Source organism: Ambystoma mexicanum, chromosome 5q (genome assembly GCF_040938575.1).
Source record: "Ambystoma mexicanum isolate Mex_15411 chromosome 5q, UKY_AmexF1_1, whole genome shotgun sequence".
NCBI classification, from domain to species: Eukaryota; Metazoa; Chordata; class Amphibia; order Caudata; family Ambystomatidae; genus Ambystoma; species Ambystoma mexicanum.
The window spans coordinates 808,294,769-808,313,489 of record NC_090933.1 but is presented as its reverse complement, the minus strand read 5'-3'; the positions used below and the strand labels follow the sequence as shown (position 1 = coordinate 808,313,489).

The 18,721-nt window shown below is 46.9% G+C and overlaps 1 protein-coding gene across 1 annotated transcript in view; it reads left to right on the top strand.

The window, feature by feature from the left end:
- The first annotated feature begins 16,387 nt into the window (after nucleotides 1-16,387).
- Nucleotides 16,388-18,721, top strand: part of RBIS (ribosomal biogenesis factor) — a 146,494-nt gene continuing 144,160 nt past the window's right edge. The window contains exon 1 of the mRNA XM_069621290.1: nucleotides 16,388-16,482. Within this exon, the coding sequence (XP_069477391.1) occupies nucleotides 16,425-16,482 (58 nt within the window). The 5' untranslated portion in view covers nucleotides 16,388-16,424. The remainder of the gene's footprint in view (nucleotides 16,483-18,721) is intronic.

The following is an 18,721-nucleotide window of genomic DNA, read 5'->3' as shown; positions in this document are numbered from 1 at the left end:
GCACTCTAGTTAACAGAGAATATTTACTTGTCAACACCTATTGCCCCAATGTGGACTCTCCTGGATTTTTCGATTCTATTGCCTCCATTCTGTTGGGATATGTGGGCATACTGATCCTCTGGGGTGGAGATTTGAATCTTATTCTGGATACGGTCCTGGACAGAACTGGTGCTGCTCCCCGTCCCCTGTCCAGTGCCGCACGCAGACTGCACTCCCACACTAAGAACCTTGACATCTGTGATGCCTGGAGATCGCTACACCCCCAATCAAGGGACTACACTTACTACTCATCAGTGCACGATAGCTCCTCCAGGATAGACCCATTTCTTGTGTCAAGGGGAATCATGGGTGGAGTGGTGGACTCCCAGATCCTACCCCGCACACTGTCTGATCATTCCCCTATTACACTCTCGGTGAGGCTGGGTGTGCCTGCCCCGACATTTAGCACCTGGCGTTTCAAATCGGATGCCCTTAGGGACGTGATGTTTAAGGCTGAAATACTTGCTGACATCCAGTCTTTCTTTGAACACAACACTCTCCGGGATACCTCGGCTGCAGTCAGATGGGACGCCTTCAAAGTGTATATTAGGGGTATGTCCATCTCCCGTGAGGCTGGAGTGCTGAAAACGATTAGAACCGCACTGGGTCGATCTGAAGCCAAACTGAAACAGCTGGAACTGCAGTGTGCCGCCAAGGCTGACCCTGCCACACTTGCCCAAGTCTCCGATGAACTCCGGGTGTTCAACACGCTTGCCGTCAGCGAAATACAATACCTTGGCCGCCCTCAAGCAGCCAGGAAATATGGGGAGGGGGACAGGCCCGGGAGAACGTTAGCGTCACTAATTAAATGGGAATCTGGCCGAAAGCGAATCACCTCCATTAAAGACAATCTTGGCAATGCTCAATGGGCTGACCAACAAATCCTGGACACATTCACTGACTTCTACAGGTCCCTCTACTCCCAACCCGCTGAACACACTGAACAATATATGCGTGAACTTCTCAGCCAGATCCCCACCACAGAGATTTCCTCCACTACTCGAGACGGGTTAGACTCCCCCATTACACTTGATGAGATAGTGACAGCCATCTCCGACTTGCCCAAAGGCAAAGCCCCGGGACCTGACGGCCTAACTGCCGCCTTCTACCAAGAACACGTCGCCATAATAGCCCCCAGGCTACTTGAGGTCTGGGATGAATCGCTCCGATTATCCATCCTCCCTCTCTCCATGCGCGAGGCAGCTATCATTGTGCTGCTCAAGCCCGGTAAATCGGAGGATGAGTGTGTGTCCTACCGACCCCTCTCCCTTATGAATATAGACACGAAGATCTTTGCGAAAATCATTGCGAATCGTTTTTTGCCCATTATGACATATTTGGTTCATGAGGATCAGGCCGGCTTTGTACCTGGTAGGTCTACCTCCCATAATATTAGGAGACTGTTTAATGTAATGTCCCGCATCGATCAGAATACGCAAGCGGTGGCGGTCACACTGGACGCCCAGAAGGCCTTCGACATGGTCTCCTGGAAATACACATGGCTCGTTCTGGAGACTATGGGCATCGGCCCAAACATGATCAGGTTCATTAAATTGCTATACACCTCTCCCGTGGCGAGGGTGAGGACCAATGCGTTGACGTCCGACCTTTTCACACTCTTTAGGGGTACCCGACAGGGTTGCCCCTTTTCCCCAATACTGTTCGCTCTAGCAATTGAACCGATGGCGGACTATGTCCGTGCTCACCATGCCCGCAAGGGGATAAGATTGAAAGACAGCCCTGAGATTATATCTCTATATGCGGATGATGTTTTGCTATACATCAGAGACCCCACGGTACATCTTGACCCAATATTGAGAGATATCACCCGTATTGGCACCCACTCCGGCTTCACCATTAACTATTCAAAATCTGAGATCTTTCCGCTCACTCAATCCACCCAACAACCCACCACTGAATACCCCCTCCGTTGGTCACCGAAGGGTGTTAGATATCTGGGTGTGCAAATATCCTTAACTAAATCCACCCTCCTTGCTGATAATTACTCTGCGGTAGCACAGATAGTCGAGACTAAAGTCCAACGGTGGCGCGCCCTTCCGTTATCCATCGAGGGTCGGCTTTCCCTCATTAAAATGATCCTTCTTCCCAAACTTCTTTACACTTTTGGCAATATACCTGTGTGGCCCGGGAGGGACTACTTTGCTAGACTACACATAATTTGTGCACAGTTCCTCTGGCACTCTGGTGCAGTGCGCAAAAAGTGGACGGACATGACACTCCCATATAGACTAGGGGGACTCACGGCTCCGGAGCTATCACTCTACTGGTACGCGGCCCAGGCACAGTTTGCCACTCACTGGTACCCTGGTACTCCAGTGCGTCCCCATGTCAAACTGGAACGGCTGGCGGCGACTGGCACTGACCTAATGTCCATCATACTAAATCGGCAATACACACCCGACTCTCCCATTGACCCACTCAACACGACCCTACTAGCCTGGGCTCGCCTTCTGTTTCAGACACCGGAGGCCTCCCCGTACTACAAATGGCTTCCTGTGTGGGACTTTCCCGGCCTAGAACCCACTCATGATGCGTCGTTGGCTCGACACTGGGGGGAGCTGGGATACCAAGCACTGACGGACTTCTACCCCAATGGCAGGTTTATTGACCCCCAAACTTGGAAATCGGGCCACACTGGGTCTGCCTTGGAGACCCTTCAATACTTTAGATTAAGGGCTGCGTTCCGCACCAAATGGCCCTCATTTCCTGAAGAGCCCCCTGACAACTCGGCCATTGCATATATCGCTAACTCCGGTGGTGCCCGTGGAATAGTCTCAGCACTTTACAAGATCCTTCAGGCCACTACCCCTACACCCACCCTCAAGGCACGAGATGAATGGGCCGGCGAACTAGGCCTGGAGATATCAGACGGGACCTGGTGGGCTATGTGCCTACACACCCAAAAAGTCTCCCTCAATTTCCGTTTCCGCGCCATGCAGTACAAACTCCTAAATAGACTTTACTACACTCCGCACAGGACCTCGAGATTCGTCCGAGCTGCGGTGCACCCCTGCCCCCGCTGCGGGGCTATAGAGGCTGATCACTTACACATGTTCTGGTCCTGTGACAAATTGCTTAGATTTTGGGAAACTATCCTAGAAACACTCACGGCCATCACTGACACTGTAATTGACCCCGACCCGCTGGCTGTCCTATTTGGTGCCTGGAAAACAGAGGACACCAGGGGCTCGGCTAGATTTCTTAATATTGGTTGTATGATAGCCAAGAAATGCATTCTTCAGAGCTGGAAAAGTCCCTTCCCCCCGACCCACCAGAAATGGCTTCACATGCTAACTTGGTCGCGCAACTGTGAGGAGGAATTTATATCTATGCTCCCCGCCACCTCTCGTCCCAGAAACATCTGGACGGAGTTCAACTCATACCTGAACTGTCGAGGGGAGGGCACCTCCAGCTCTGTTTCGTCCCCCACTCCTTCAGTGACCATTCTTACTACATGAACCCATACCTGCATGATTCCCTTATGTCTATTGTCTGACGCTATTACCACCAATGTACTATGCTTCATGTATTGCTTCATCCTATACCGTCTAAATTGTGATTGTTGCCTGGATGTGTGTACCATGCTACCTCTGCCGCCAAAAATAAAAGTTTAAAAAAAAAAAAAAATACTCCTCTGCATTAGCTCAGACAACAGTGCAAGGAATAAATTAGTTTTCAAAAATTGTTTAGCAGATTTTGCCAATTAAAATTTTCTTTGATTAGCAAATGAACTAGTTTGATTAGCAATTTTGTACTAACATTGAATGTCACCAGAATTAGTTGTACCCCAAGATATAGAATGAGCAACAATGCAGAAATAATTTCTATATACCTCTGAAGAATAACCTCAGTGCAATGTCGGTAAAATGCAAAGGTTCGCTGCATGAATGGCCAAACAAATAAAGCTCTAAAAACATTTTTGCAGTTCAAGGATGTGTGGCTGGGTCATGTAGTCAGTGTTGCAGCACAGTGTTGCGTCCTTCATATTGTTAATAAGACATTAATTAAAGACTTGCTTACCTCTTCTGCCCTTTATTATCAAGTCACAGTGGGAAAGTCCTCTCTGCCTAATCTTCCCCTACACTGCAGACCAGTTCCTACAAAATAGGCAAAAAGCAACTCATTACCTAACCACAACAATGCACACTCACTCTGGGGGGGGGGGCCCTCAAGAATCGACAGCCGAACAAATGCCAGCGCAGCTACTTGCCAACACCCAGCCCAGCAATCAGTGACAATGTTGGGGCCTTTCACCTTTACAAACGAGGCCTCAAGCCACTGGGGGGGGGGGGGCCAGCAACTGCCCCCATGTTTCCAGTCCACAAAGCACAGCAAAAAAAGCTTTTTATATGTGCTTTGCAGTGCTCATATTAAAGTTATGGCCAGAGTAAAGCTTCTTACTGGCTCTGGCTGCCTGCCTCGTGATTAATTCGGCAGCTAACCCCCAGCACCACTGCAAGCTGCTCGGACTGGCCTATATAGGGCAATAGGCCTATGGCTTAACCAAAAACGCAAAATGCTTGTGTGGGCCCATTTATTGGGTCAAAGTGGGACACCTTTTTTTGCCAATGTGGGCCAGTTTGATGAGTTACTAAACTCACTGGCCCCAATGGTTAATAGTTTTGAGCAGTGTTGCTGAATTAAAATGTACAATTTGCCTCACCTCCCCCTTGGGTTATTCAAACAACGTCACAAAAGGAATTAATTCACTGTGGAGCACTTTTTTGTTGGTGCCCGAGACAACTGTATACCCCAGTCCGACCCTGCCCCACTGTTTCCACCATCAGCAGTGGGGGGCCCGAAGGGCACACATCTTCACCCGGGACTGATGCTGCTTACTGTGGGTGCTAGGTTTAAGAGTGGCTGAACGGGCGGGAGAAATATTATTGCCAGCCACTCTCCAACACCCAGCATCCGCTGTAATAACACAGCCTGCTGCTCGTAGAAGGCCTCTTCTCAGGGGAGCCGACTTATGAATTTCCCGGGGGGTGCCCAAATACAGGGAAGTGACATCACTGGCAGTTATATGACCCGCATTTGCACGTATTCGCCAACTTGGTGAAAGGGGGGGTGCAGAACAGTGGGAACATTGGCTAGCAAGTACTATGCCATAATGTCCAGCCAAACCAATGTATATTTGTTCAAAGTATAACTGCTGCTCCCCGTGTGCAGCTCCTTGTAACTAAGCTCCCTTCAAGTAACAGCGCCTCGATGCCCATGGGCTGCTGTGCGCTATACAAATGTAATAAATAAAGTCAAGTAAGAAGGAGATGCAAGCCTTATGGCAACTTATTCTAAAAATCAGTTCCATCGTGCCTCCAGTACTATCAAAGACTGATGATGCCGATTTGCGATGTCCTTTTCTGTGAAGTCATTTCTGTTGGTGCAATATGCATATTAAATTAGGAGGTTTGCATATATTTTGCCACAGAGTGCCTGTACAGAGCTCTAATAGATGAGTTTCCTGCATAAAACTGCAGAATCATTATAGATGCAGGCTGCATCTGTGATTCTGCAATTTTATTTGTTTTTGTTGTGTGTTAAAATGCCATCTTCCACTAATGCCAGCTACCAAAAAGTATATATTGGGGCAGGGGTGGGCAGTTTAGGGGTGCAAAAAATATGGTTCAAAAGACTAAGAGATATGTAGGCTTAGCCGCAAAGGGTATGGTAAATTGAGATCAGGACCTTTTGCCATGCGCTTCTCATCGGAGGCATCAGGCTGCAAGATAGACAAGATCAAAGTGCAGTTGGATTCTGGTAAACATTTTAAAAACTCTGAAAGACTTTAATTGCAGGCAGTGTGTGAGAGAACAAGGGTGTGTGTGGCGAGTGAGAGCAAGAATGAAAGCTAAGGACAACATGGCACAGGGAGCAAGGGAGAGTGGGGGGCTATAGGCAAGAGAGAGCGCAGTTTTGAGTGAGAGCTCGGGTACAAGTAAAAGTAAGCGTGTGGGTAACTGCGATTGAGAGCCATCGTGCAAGAATGCAAGAAAACTAGGTTTGGGTACAAATGAGAGCGAAAGTATGAGTGAGTGCGAGAAGTAGCATTTGAATACAATAGTGAGTGTGAGGGTAGTGAGTGTGCATTTTGAGAGGGCTAAGGTGTGAGAGCTTGGATGCAAGAGTGAGAACTATGGTGTGAAAGACGAGTTTGGACAAGGCTTTAAAAGAGCCAGGGTTAAAGAGTGTGAGAGATGGTGTTGGAGAGAGCCAGGGTGCAAAAGAAGGGGTGTGTGGGAAGCTGGTAGAGACAGAGTACATGTGTTTTGTGACTGGGTGCATGAGAGAAAGCAGGGTGCTAGAATGGGTGCCTGCATGTGGAGTGCTGGGAGGGGGAAAATAAGGGTCAGTTAAAAGATATTAAATGTGCAGGACAGGAGAAAGAGGATGCGAAAGATGGGTGCCTGCATGAGTTACCGGTGCAAGGGTGGGAGGCCAGAAGAGAGAGAGGGCATTGTGGGAGTTAACGTGTGTGCATGCCATTTGGGGAAGGGGGAGACAAACAAAAGAAATAAAGAACAGGGGTCTGGTGGGGGTAGGGGGGAGTTTGCAAGGAGACAGTAGGGGAGGGAGGAAGAAAGGAAGAAGCGGGCCGGGCGAAATGAAAAATTAATAACGCACTTACCTGCTCTTCGACTCGGGCCAGGCAGGAAGGACTAAGCCCTGCCCAATAGGCCCACCAATATCAGGCCTAGGGGAGAGGGCTCATTTTGAAATGTGCGCACCACAGTGCAGCCACGGCCTTCGCCACCAGCAGGTTACTGCGTACTCAGCACCCCTGCCTCTTCTATGAGCAGGCTTGTTAAGAGAGCAGCCACTCTCTAACACCCAGCACCTGTCGTAATAACGCAGCCTGCTGCTCGTAGTAGGCAGCAGGCTGCGTTATTACGGCGGCGGGTGCTGGAGTAAGTGTCTGACAATAATATTTCTCCCGCCCGTTCGGGCAGACAAATATTATTCTCAGCCACTTGCTAACACCATCACCTGCAGTAATAACGCAGCCTGCTGATCGCAGAAGGCCTTGTGAAGCATGTAGAGCTGCTTTCTCAGACTCCACTATTGCTACCCATTTCAAAATGCACAGGACAAAGTGCACAGAAATGATTAATGGTGTTCTAGCACCATACTTTCTGAAAAAGCTGGTTGCGGATATGGGTGACCAGTGTTTCAGCCTCCTGCTCGATGAGTCCACAGATGTAGGTGTTTCCAAGTACCTGGGGGTTGTGATAAGGTACTTTAGTGACACCAAGCAGACAATTGTGTCAACATTTCTGGGGCTTGTTGAGTTGGAGGGAGGCGATTCCAGATCTATAACCCGTGCTGTTGTTGCTTTCCTCGAGGTGTTCTCTCAAAAAAGAGAAACTCCTGGGGATAGGGACTGACAATGTCTCTGTTATGACAGGGATTAACAATGGAGTCCATAAAGTGGTGAAGGATGAATATGACCTGAAAGATCTGGTCGTTATTCGCTCTGTGTGCCACTCTCTGCAGCTTGTTGTAACTCTTTCTTCCAATGACACCATCCTGCGTAGCGTGGAATATTTGGTACGGGAGACTTGTAACTGGTTTTCAGTGTCTCTCAAGCGCAGGGAGACCTACCAGGCTGTGGGCAGAAACCTTTATAGATAACAAAGGTGTGTGCCACACGTTGGCTCTCCATTGAACCTGCAGTTTCACGCATTTTTGACCAGTGGGAGGAGATGCTGCATTTCTAAGTTACCAAGTACAGTGAACACTGCTACATGGCTGAGGTTTTATACTCCATGTACAGTGATCCGCAAAACATATATCTGACTTTTTTTAAAGTCAGTGCTCGCCGAGGTACAGTTGACCATCAATGCTTTTGAGGGAGAGCAGGTTGATCCTCTTACTTGGTTAGCCTGATCAAGTCTGTGAGCAGCAGGGTGCTCAATCCTCTGGCAAACAGTGATGTACTGAAAAGGCCAATAGCTGGTTACATCTGTCCAAAACCGTACCTTGGGTACCCTTTTCAGTCCAAGGCAGCTGAGCTCTGCCTTGCGCCAGAAGTTGAAAGCAATTTCCGAAAGCGGTGTACATCCTTCACCATCTCTCTCACCAATGAGTTGACGGTGCGGCTGCCGGACAACAATGAAGCTTTCCAGTATGTCTGTTTTCAATGTTCAGGAAACTCTGAAGCACAATAAGAGCCCTGGAGAGGTGGAACAAATAGCTAAGCTCCTTGGCTACTCACCTGCAGAGATAGACAAGATTGTCCAGCAATGGCTTGTCATCCACCTCAGTAAATGGAACGAGACTAAAAGCACACTGGGCTTCTGGAGTGAGCTTTGGAAGTTCAGGGATGCAGCGGCTATCAATCCATTTCAAGAACTTGCAATGGCTGCTGTGTCTGTGTTGTCATTGCCACACTTGAATGCTGAAGTCGAAAGAGTATTCAGCCAGATGAGTGTAGTAAAAACCAAACTTCAAAATCGGATGTCCTTGCAGACCCTTAACTCTGTCCTGTACATCCGATATGGACTGAAGCTGTCTGGTGAAACCTGCTATGAGCACCAGCTGCCTGACAGTGTTTTGCAGCAATTTGGCACATCAGCTGCTTACTCGTTTAAGTCAGCTCCCTCAGTTGCTGAACATGCCATAGCCTGCCTTGACGCAAATGATGATGACCCACTCTTTCTGTGAGCCGGCTTGTGTGTATGTGGAGGAGGGTCTGGAAAAAAAACAATGAACTTTGAATTAAGGCCAGACTCCCATCTATTTTCCCACATTGCCAGCTTTTTCCTATTGCCAGTTTTTTTCTATTGTCTTTTTCTTCCATTTTAGATAACTTAATGCAAATTGTATTAAAAAAATGTATGCTCATATTTTACTGTAACTTGTTCAGGGCTCCTAACTGGGCCATATGATTAAAAACCAAACATAAGAAAACAAAAATAAAAAAACAAAGAAAGCAACTCCGCCAGTGTGTATTTCTGGGTCATTGTTGCCTTCCAAGCATATTTAGGGTGTTTTTTATTCACTTTTTGTCACTGCCACGTCATTGGTCCTCTCTCCTACAATATCCATTACATAACATGCAAAGTCAATTATGCAAATCAGGTGATAACTTCATTTAGCTACTTCTAGGACTGCCACTAGCTACTTTCCTGACTGAGAAGTTGGCAACACTACTTGCGAGCCCCCCCCCCCCCCAAATTGTTTCCATTTCCACTACTGGATAAGGATGAAGATGGCATACAATCCGATTTGCTGCTGGCAGCCAATCTGCCCTGAAATTCCCAACTTCTGTTTGGGGGTGGGTGGAGCAGAGGATGGGGATACCAGTCAAGAAGACACACAAAGATCCACTGTTGGTGTACTAAAATCAAAATAGGAAAAACAAACCCATCAGGGTTTTGTTCTCCCCTTTTCCCCTCCCTTGCCTTTTCGCGCTCTGAAACACCTATGTATGAGCGAGATATAAATGAAAATATCATCATTATATACCTGGCGCTTCCCCGAGATAAATAAGTGCATTATAAATGCGCAATACTTCCTAAGCACATAGACGTCCCACGTGAAAACGTCATGACAACATAAAAGAAACACGTCATTACGCCATAAAGGCATTTCAGAAAGTATGGGCAAACTTTTAAACAAACACACAATGCTATCCAGACCTTCCAGGATTTTGCGGCATGAAATGGCAAATTTTGCGGCACAAACCTTTATTTATTGCAGCATTTTTGCAGGACATTTTGTATTAACTGGAGGATGTAAAATTGCCACATTGCAGGAAATAGGCAGAGTGCAAGGCTACAAGAGAGCCAGGGTATCATTATTATGTATCTTTTGTATTAATTTAATAGGAAGAGTCCCAGATGTCTCTGGCTTGGCAGAACAGCGTTTGGTTTGGCTACATTTTTGGTTTAATGTGCATGCCTATTTAATATATTAACTCAATTGATCATTATCAGTTGTAATGCTGAAAATATTCCCCTTCTATGTTCTCCAATCCCCCAAACACCCACACACCTCTCTCACCAACACACATCTCACCAACTCCCGATCACAACTTGCATTCCTTAACCTCTCACTCTGTCATACAAATAATCATGTGCTATGTCACACTGTCAATTCACAATTTGCACTGCCCAGCCCCTGCCACACTCCACATCATACTCTCAACTCACACCTTACATCCTTGGTTTAATGTGCATGCCTATTTAATAGTAGTAACTCAATTGATCATTATCAGTTGTAATGCTGAAAATATTCCCCTTCTATGTTCTCAAATCCCCCAAACACCCACACACCTCTCTCACCAACACACATCTCACCTACTCCCGATCACAACTTGAATTCCTTAACCTCTCACTCTGTCATACAAATAATCACGTGCTATGTCACACTGTCAATTCACAATTTGCACTGCCCAGCCCCTGCCACACTCCAAATCATACTCCCAACTCACACTCTACAATTCTTCCCGCAATATACAGTCCTTCATTCTTTTGTGCTGCTTCTGCATCTTGCATCCTTTCTCCCATTCTACCGCACTCTTCCCTCATCCTTTTTCCCCAATCTGCAGCTCACTGCCTCTTTCTGGCCAACCGCTTCCTCTCTGCTTTCTGGCTCACTGACCACACGGTCCCTCTACTTTCTGTACCTCTGCTCGCCCTCAGATTTCTGGCCCACTGCATCGCTGCTTCCTCTGCTCTCTTGTGCAGCGCTTCCTCCTCTGACCCACTGCTCTCACTCTGCTTTCTTACGTATCACTTCACATCTCTCCCATCACTCTCCCTCTCTCTCATAGTGTAACCATTTTTTAAAATGTAGATTTTGACACAGATCCTCAAAGAATGGGGCATTTAAAAAAAGCACGGAGTATATGCTATTTTTAGGCAACCCATTTTTTTAAATGAGCAGGTCACCTTATTCTCAAAGGTGACCGGCGCATTTCCACAGGCTTGAGCTCTAGTGCAAATTGTGTCTGGCAAGCTGCCTTGAATGGTGTTCTGGGTTATTTGACCGAAGTGTAATTATTTGCGGCGGAATTGACCGTAGTCAATTTCGCTGCGAATTGATTTGCACTTCAGCCAAACAACCCAAAATGTACCTTTCAACACCACCCCCCCCTACTTAACTGCTTGGTCGCTGCTGCTTCCCCTGCAACCCTGCAGTGCCAGATCCGTCCCTCTAACCCGCGTCGGATCCGACTCTGCAGGGTTCCTTTTTTATTTTCTTTTATTTCTGTCCCTGCCTCCAATTTTGAGGAAAAAGGGGAAACCACTTCTGCAACCACCCTAGACCAAAAATGCTGAACATGGGGAGCGGGTGACACCCCTGCAGCACATGTTCGTTATTTATAAAAATCGATCAAATAGTACTGGACGAAATAGGTCAAATTGTACCATTCGATCAATTTTTGTCATCAAAATGGCCAGTATCTTGAATAGAATCGCTCTCCCGACAGTGTTCTGCAAGCTCCCAGCGCCTTTCACAGGGACAGGCCCTCCAGGGGCCTGCCACTGTAAATGCGACCCAAAAAATGCATTTTATCCTGTTTGAGGAACAGAAATGCAAGCGACAGCAGCGGTTCATACCGTAAAAGAAATGCATGACAGGGTCAGGAAAGGCCCTGTCATGCAGTGGCAGCCCCACATCCCAGCGTGTAGGGTTGCCTACAATTTCTGCACATTTAAAAGTGCATCTTGCTTGGAAATGAGGGATGCGCTTTTAAATTGGCAGAAATGTCACTTTATTTGATCAAGGAGGTGAAAAGGGCCATCTGAATGGGTGCGCATATAAAATGTGCCCATTCATGTGTCCCTTGTGGATTGGGATGCACTTTTTTGGGGCACAAGTGATGAGATGTGATAGCGCATTTCATTTCTTGTGTAAAAAAAAGTTGAGAACCTGGCACCCTGAGTATTTGTATTTTTTGTAACTAATTTTTGCAGATTACTTTAAAAGAATATTTTTTTTAAGATGCTGTTTTTACACAAAACGGCAGTTTTTGCATAATTTTACGCAAAACAGTTTTTTTTGCGGGATCGCAAAATCGCTATAAGCTGGAGGGTCTGGCTATCTGGTCTCATAGGGACTTTAAATGTGTGATTGATAAGGTGAGCAATACAAGGCCTCAGTTTAGCCTTCTCTTCCACACACTGCAAAGGGGTAAATGAACAATCCCCTCCCCGGGGAATGCCAAATCGCCCCCCCCATGCAGGAGAAATAAATAACTATTTTGCTGGAAATTTGTACCCAAATGTGTCTGTCTGCATAAGACAAATATTGCCATCTGCCGCACATACCAAATCCTCCAAACCCCTCCAGCTTGGAGGATAACTGTTCGCTGTACTGTTCACTGGTACAGTGGAAGTCCCATTGGGAAGGGAGGAACGCACTGTGCCCAGCCTGTTAAGATGGATTTCTGAACTCTGACCTGGAGGTGCAGAGGTTCAGAAGGCCAACCTAGTTTCTTGGAACAGGGTAACCTCTGGACAAGCCAGACCAATCAGGGTAGCGATGGCGGCGGTCAAGACTAAGTCTCAAGAGGTGTGGGGGTGACTGAAATACCTCAATAAGCACACAAAGCAAGGACACTTACAAATTACTCCATACATGTGTTATATTAAAAATATAGACACATTTATTACAAGGCCTTTGTAACATCGACCATAGCAAAGAATCACAATAATACTGAAGTAAACCAACACATCACAATCAATACAATATATATACAAGACCGAGGGGTCTAAGGAGTTAAATGCACGAAATATGTAGACCACCTAGATGGGGAGGAAAACAGGCAGTGCAAGTAATCATTAGACCCAGTTCGACATCAGAAATACACCTACCTGAGAGGCAATCCAAGCCCTACGAAGAGAGGAGTTTTTTTTATGCTCAATAGTACATGCACGCGCTTGTGCCAATGGACAAAATAGGGTCTCTTCAAGGGTCTCTGACAGTTCAGGAAGGTGGATGAGGCGATGAAGAACAAGTCCCCACTACTCAAGCAAGACCTTCGCTTGCGGGCAGGGTGAGAGTGCGTGATGGAGCCACTATCTCGCGACAGCTGTAGAAAAGAAATGGGTTCCTGCGCTAGGGGACACCGGTTGGGGTATGGACTACTCACCGGTCCTCGACGCAGGCAGACCCAGACTTCGCCAGTTCAGTTCACTTTGTCTGCAGGTTCGGATGCGACAATCAGGACGTCTCGACTCCACCTAACTAGGAGGAAGTCCGAGCCCTACGAAGAGAGGAGTCTTATCTTATGCTCAACAGTACATGCACACGCTTGTGCCAATGGACAAAAGAGGGCCTCTTCGAGGATATCAGGCAGGTGAATGAAGCAATGCAGAACAAGTCCCCACTACTCAAGCAAGGCCTCCACTTCAGAGGCAGGGTGAGAGTGCGGGATAGAGTCGCTATTTCGCAACAGTGGTAGAAAAGAAATGGGCTCCTGCTCGAGGGGCCACCGGTTGGGGTATGGACTACTCACCGGTCCCCGACGCAGGCAGACCCAGACTTCTCCAGTTCAGTTCACATTGCTGGCAGGTTCAGCTGCGATGATCAGGACGTCTTGACACCGTGTAGATTCTGCGTAGCAGGATGCAGGGTCAAGGGTGTCCCAAATGCAACGGATGTGCACAGGTTGTTACCACAGCAGGGCAACACAGCAATCGCGTTTACTCTGGTCCGGGCGCACTCGTCTCACTTCAGACCTGGGAATGCCAAGTGTACGAAATTCGGTGAGAGGGTGCCGTGGACGCAGAGCAAGCAGTAAACCAAGTTTCGAGGGCTTCCCCGAAATGGCAGCGGTGACAGAGCAAAGTGTCCTGCGTATGCTGGTCAGCCCACTGGTTGGCCCAGGGACACTTCTGAAGAGGCTTACTTGCAGGGTTTGATGAAGGTGCCGGGAATAGTTGGTCCCACTATTCCAATGGGTCAAAGCGCCTTCGCAGACCTTCTAGGACGATCAGATGCAGATGGGTCTCGCAGGACGACAGCATTTCAGGGTGCCAAACCTTCAGCGGGTCATCAGCGGTTCCTCGACTCAGCTTCTTGTTGCAGGATACTTGGCTCCTTATCCCTTGTTCAGTGTGAACTCAGGAGATCGACATGTTAGTGGTGTTTTCAGCCTCCTCTTATCCAAAGTTCCCTTCGCGCAAAAAACGGAGAGGACCCAATGGGAGATCTACTCACACCATACGTGGACCTATCACGGACCACGGTGGTCCCAGGCATTCAGGACACTCCAGACTCTCTGGCACCCAGGATGTGTATTGGGACCAGACATCCCAGCCCACATCCTGGAGGCACACACAAGGCATGCAGAAGCCCGCAAACGCTTTGGGGTTTCGCAGGAAAGTGCATGACCAAATAAGGACTGCCCTAGGTCGGCTCGACCTGGGGGAAGGTGAAGAGGCAAGACGGTCAGCGGACAGGACAAAGAACCTCGTGGCATGGCCATTTTGGAGCCAGGCCACCCATTTGTGCCAAACGCGGTAAGCGCGGATAACCTGGCAAAAAAGGGTTCAAAGCACAAGAGAAACGATAGCTGCCACCAGTCCCGTCCGTGACACACTTGCACAGTTCATAATAAGTCCAGCAAGAGTTTCTAGGGCCTTTGGAATGATTAGAGACCCAAGAGCGCGGTAATGTAAATTATGGTGCACTCTTGTTTCATGTTGCACAAAAGCTGCAACATGAGGAAAGGACTAAGGGAAACAAAGTCTTGCAGTACTGACTGTCTTAAGGGCATGCCAGTTTCCCCGTAAGAATTGAGCGAAAGCCCAGAGGTGTGCGGCAGAAGGCTGCACTTCTCTGGAAAAGTCTAGATAAGGGTGTAAAACAACAACAAAAAGTTTGGGGGTTGCCACATGGAGGGAAAATTACATACAATTATGAAATCTTTCCTAACACAGCCCCACTCAATAAAACATCTCCTCCGGGGCAAATGGCACATCCAAATGAGAAAACCCCAAAACAAACTGAATCCACCTGTACTTTAAATAAATCTCAACCGATGCACATTACAAACCCCAAAATACACAGAAATACCCACTCCCCAATTACGCCTCACCCAGTAGAGGAAATGGAAAAAAGGTGGTGGGGGGATCCCACAAGGGCCTGAGTGGAGTTTGGGGCGGGGGCGGTGTCTGAGGCGGGCCTTAGAGGGGGCAGAGCTGGCAGTTGACCTCCGCTCAAAGGAAATATCCAAAATAATAGTTTAAAACAGCAATATCAAACATTCGGGCACAAAAGGAATGAATGGCCATGTGCAACTGTGGGACACTTTTGCATTGGAGCCGTGACAATTTTATGCCCCAGTCCAACCCTGGCAGCCAGTATGCAGAGGCATAACATTTGCCCACAGCATCACTCACAAATCACACGTTTACTCCGTGCACGAACCTAAACAAGACAAAATTACATAGGGTCACCGGAGTCAGCACACATTAAAATCTGGCCTCTAAAAAATGAAGCACATCACATAATATATAACGTATCTGATGTGCTGCATTTTATAGAGGTCAGTTTGAATGTGTGCTGGCTCCGTGTGTCTCTCTGGTGTTTGTTCTTAGTTGGTTATACAAAGAAGTATAGCCAACTAAGAGTAAACACCAGAGAGACAAAGGAAATGGATGCACAGTGAAAATTAAAGCACCCAGGGTGGGGAGACTGGGGGGAGGGGGGGAGAGTCTACAAAATAACAAATGCTATGTGCGTGTGCACAGCCCGCTTGCACTGTGGGGCAGATTAGACTCCGAGTCCACCAAGGTGGGGGCTCGGAGATCTAATCTGCCCTGTGCGAGCAGAGCACTGTGCACAAGCTGCTCCGCACCCGCCGTCGTGGGTTCCCTTTTTATTTTTGTTTAAAGTAACCCAGCGCAGAGCATGGGTTTGGGGGCTGACTCTGGCCGGATCCCGAGATCCGGCTACACATCTGGAGCCGGATCTCAGATCCGGCGATAGCCGTCCCAATGAACAGCGCTGGCCTCACCCCTTTGATGCACATTACATATCCTCAAAATACACTGAAATAACGAAAAAAACAAAACTGAACCCGCCTGTACTTTAAGTAAATCTCACCCCTGATGCACATTACAAACCACCAAAATACACAGAAATACCCCCTTCCCAATATTGGCGCTCTCCGTTAAAGTAACAATCAACTCGAGGTAACTTTAAGACTTAGCAGAAACCAAATAACTTTACGAAATGTGCTTTGCAACGGAGGAATCGCTTCGGCAAAGCCTTGCCTTCCGGCTAGTGCAAACAAGATAACAAAGTGAACGCCCACGTGATGAAGTAGTGGGCGTTGAAACCCACATGATGCAGAGTAGCCCACGTGATGAACTGGGGGCGGGGCATTGGTATGGTCCCTTTCTCGAATGGGAACTAAACACTACCCTTACGAAACACGCATGTCCAGTTTCCCGGCAGCATCAGGTGAGTGCATGCGATCCAGCTCTTGTAGTGAATTTTATATGTATTTCTTTTAGCATCCATCAACTTAGACGTTCTCTCCCCTTTGTTGTTATATTGTTAAAAGGAGCCCTTTGCAAACTCTAGGAATGCACGTTGAAGCTGTAATTCCCTGTATTGTACTTATCAGTTGTTGAAATTAAATATTGTAAGTACGTGATTTTCTAACCATCTGATTTTGAAATTACACGGGGCAGCCTGTTGGTATTATAGACACAGTAGCTGCTCCGAAGCTCATTTACGGTACGATTCAGGATCTGCAATGCTCGCAGACGCAGTAACTGCTGTGCAGCTACTACACAGACCCTGCTCTGGTGTAAGTGACTGTCACAAAGTGTTTGTGTAGGGGAGATGGAGTTCTTTCTGTGAATTGTTTGCTGATTCTTGTGGCCAAATAGTTTTTTTTTTTTTTTTTTTTGCTTTGAGGTCTGTTGCTTTGTACAGTTTGAGTTGTCTTTGGTATTTTATTTAGTCTTGTCTGATGTATTGTTCTCTCCATTTTGTTTCCATTTTGCGGTCGTTTTTTGGCGTTTTTTCAGTTCTTCTGTGAACCATTTCGCTACCAGTTTTTTTGATGTTGCTTTGAATGTTTTAGCTAGTGCTAATTGGTCAATGGCCTTGGTGATCCAATTGTTGAGTGTGTATCGGTGGGATCTCTTTCACCTAGGTTGTTGTGGTAGGTTGATAGCATGGCGGCCTCGTCCGCTAGTTTTGTTGCAAAGTTGAGGTTGTAAGAACATGGTCTATAGCTCAGTAGGAATACTATGTTGGATTGGTCATTGAGTTCTATCTTGATTAGGAGGGATTCATAGTCTTCCACGTTGGTTGTGATGATTTGAGATGCTCAGGCGTGTTTTTTGTGTAATTGCGATTTCACCTCCTCTTCGGTTTTCTCTGTTGGTGTGTATTAATTTATAATTGCTGGGTATTGCTTTGTTCGCGATTGCTTTATAGTTGGCTGATAGCCAGGTTTCTGTAAGGAAGAGCACGTCTGCCTCCTTCGCTTAGGAGGTAATTAATTTCTGTTGTTTTGCCATGGATCTAATGTTGAGGAGGCTGCAGTGTAGTTCGCTGGATTTCCCTTTTGTGTTGTTGTTAGTATTTGGACCAACTGACACAAGAAGAGGTGGGAGGGTATTTATACTGCTTCACCAAACAACCCTCCAAACTAGGGAAGCAACCCTTTACAAAAATACAAAGAGTTTGGTGAGCAGTGTGTTGTTCAGGTGATGCATCTGTCTAAGGCCAGATCAGGTTTTCTAAACTACACATAAAGAGCATATTATTCTCCACAGTGGAGTATAGGAACACATAGCCTGGTTAGTGCTACTCATTGCACTTTCAAAAAAGAAATTTTAATCACAGTATAAAATTTTTTATTCAATAAATTATCAATAGTTAAAAACAGAGAATTCCTCAGAGGAGCAATTCATATTTCATAAACACAATACAATGAAAAAATGTAAACAGTGCACAAGACAACCTCAAACAGATACTATATGAGTTACAGTGGCATAAAAGGGAACCATCATTAGTCGGGTTCCACCCTACAGAATACAGAAAGGAATCTATAGTCGCACAGAAATATTTTGTTATATAGACAGAGCAACCTGGGGTCAACTGATTCGCCCACACTGTGCTCCACACTAAATTGCACCAAGGTACTTACACTGCATCATACCCAGTCAGTGTTAGTATTTGTTCTGACCAGTGTGGTGTTGGTTGGGTTTCCGTTCCAGGTGGGTTTTTCCCGGTTGAGTCTCTTGGGTGGGTGGCTTCTTTGTTGGTCAGCCTCTCTGTCGAGTAGATCGATAAGGTTTATGACGGGTTTGGTTTGTTTCCGGGTGGTAAATAGGGTAGCTACCCCTCTTTTGTTCCAGTCTTGGTGATATAGGGAGTGTAGGGGGAGTGTGATGGTTTTCAATTTGTTGCTTGTTCTGGTTGGGGTATTGTCCATGGTGGAGACAGGGTTGGGATGGTTTATTAGTTGTCATCCGTTTGGTGTCCTGGTTGGGTTTGTATTCGTGAAGCTTGTTGGCTGTCGGTTCGTTGTTGCTGTGCTGTTTTTGTTTACCACATTGTCGTATGTGGATAGGTAGCAAGCATTGTAGTCTGTCTTTGCTCTGTTATTTGTATGTCTCCTTAGGCCATCTCAGATGTTTGTCGAGTTTTTTGGGGTTGCGGGATCATGCTGGTCCGTGCC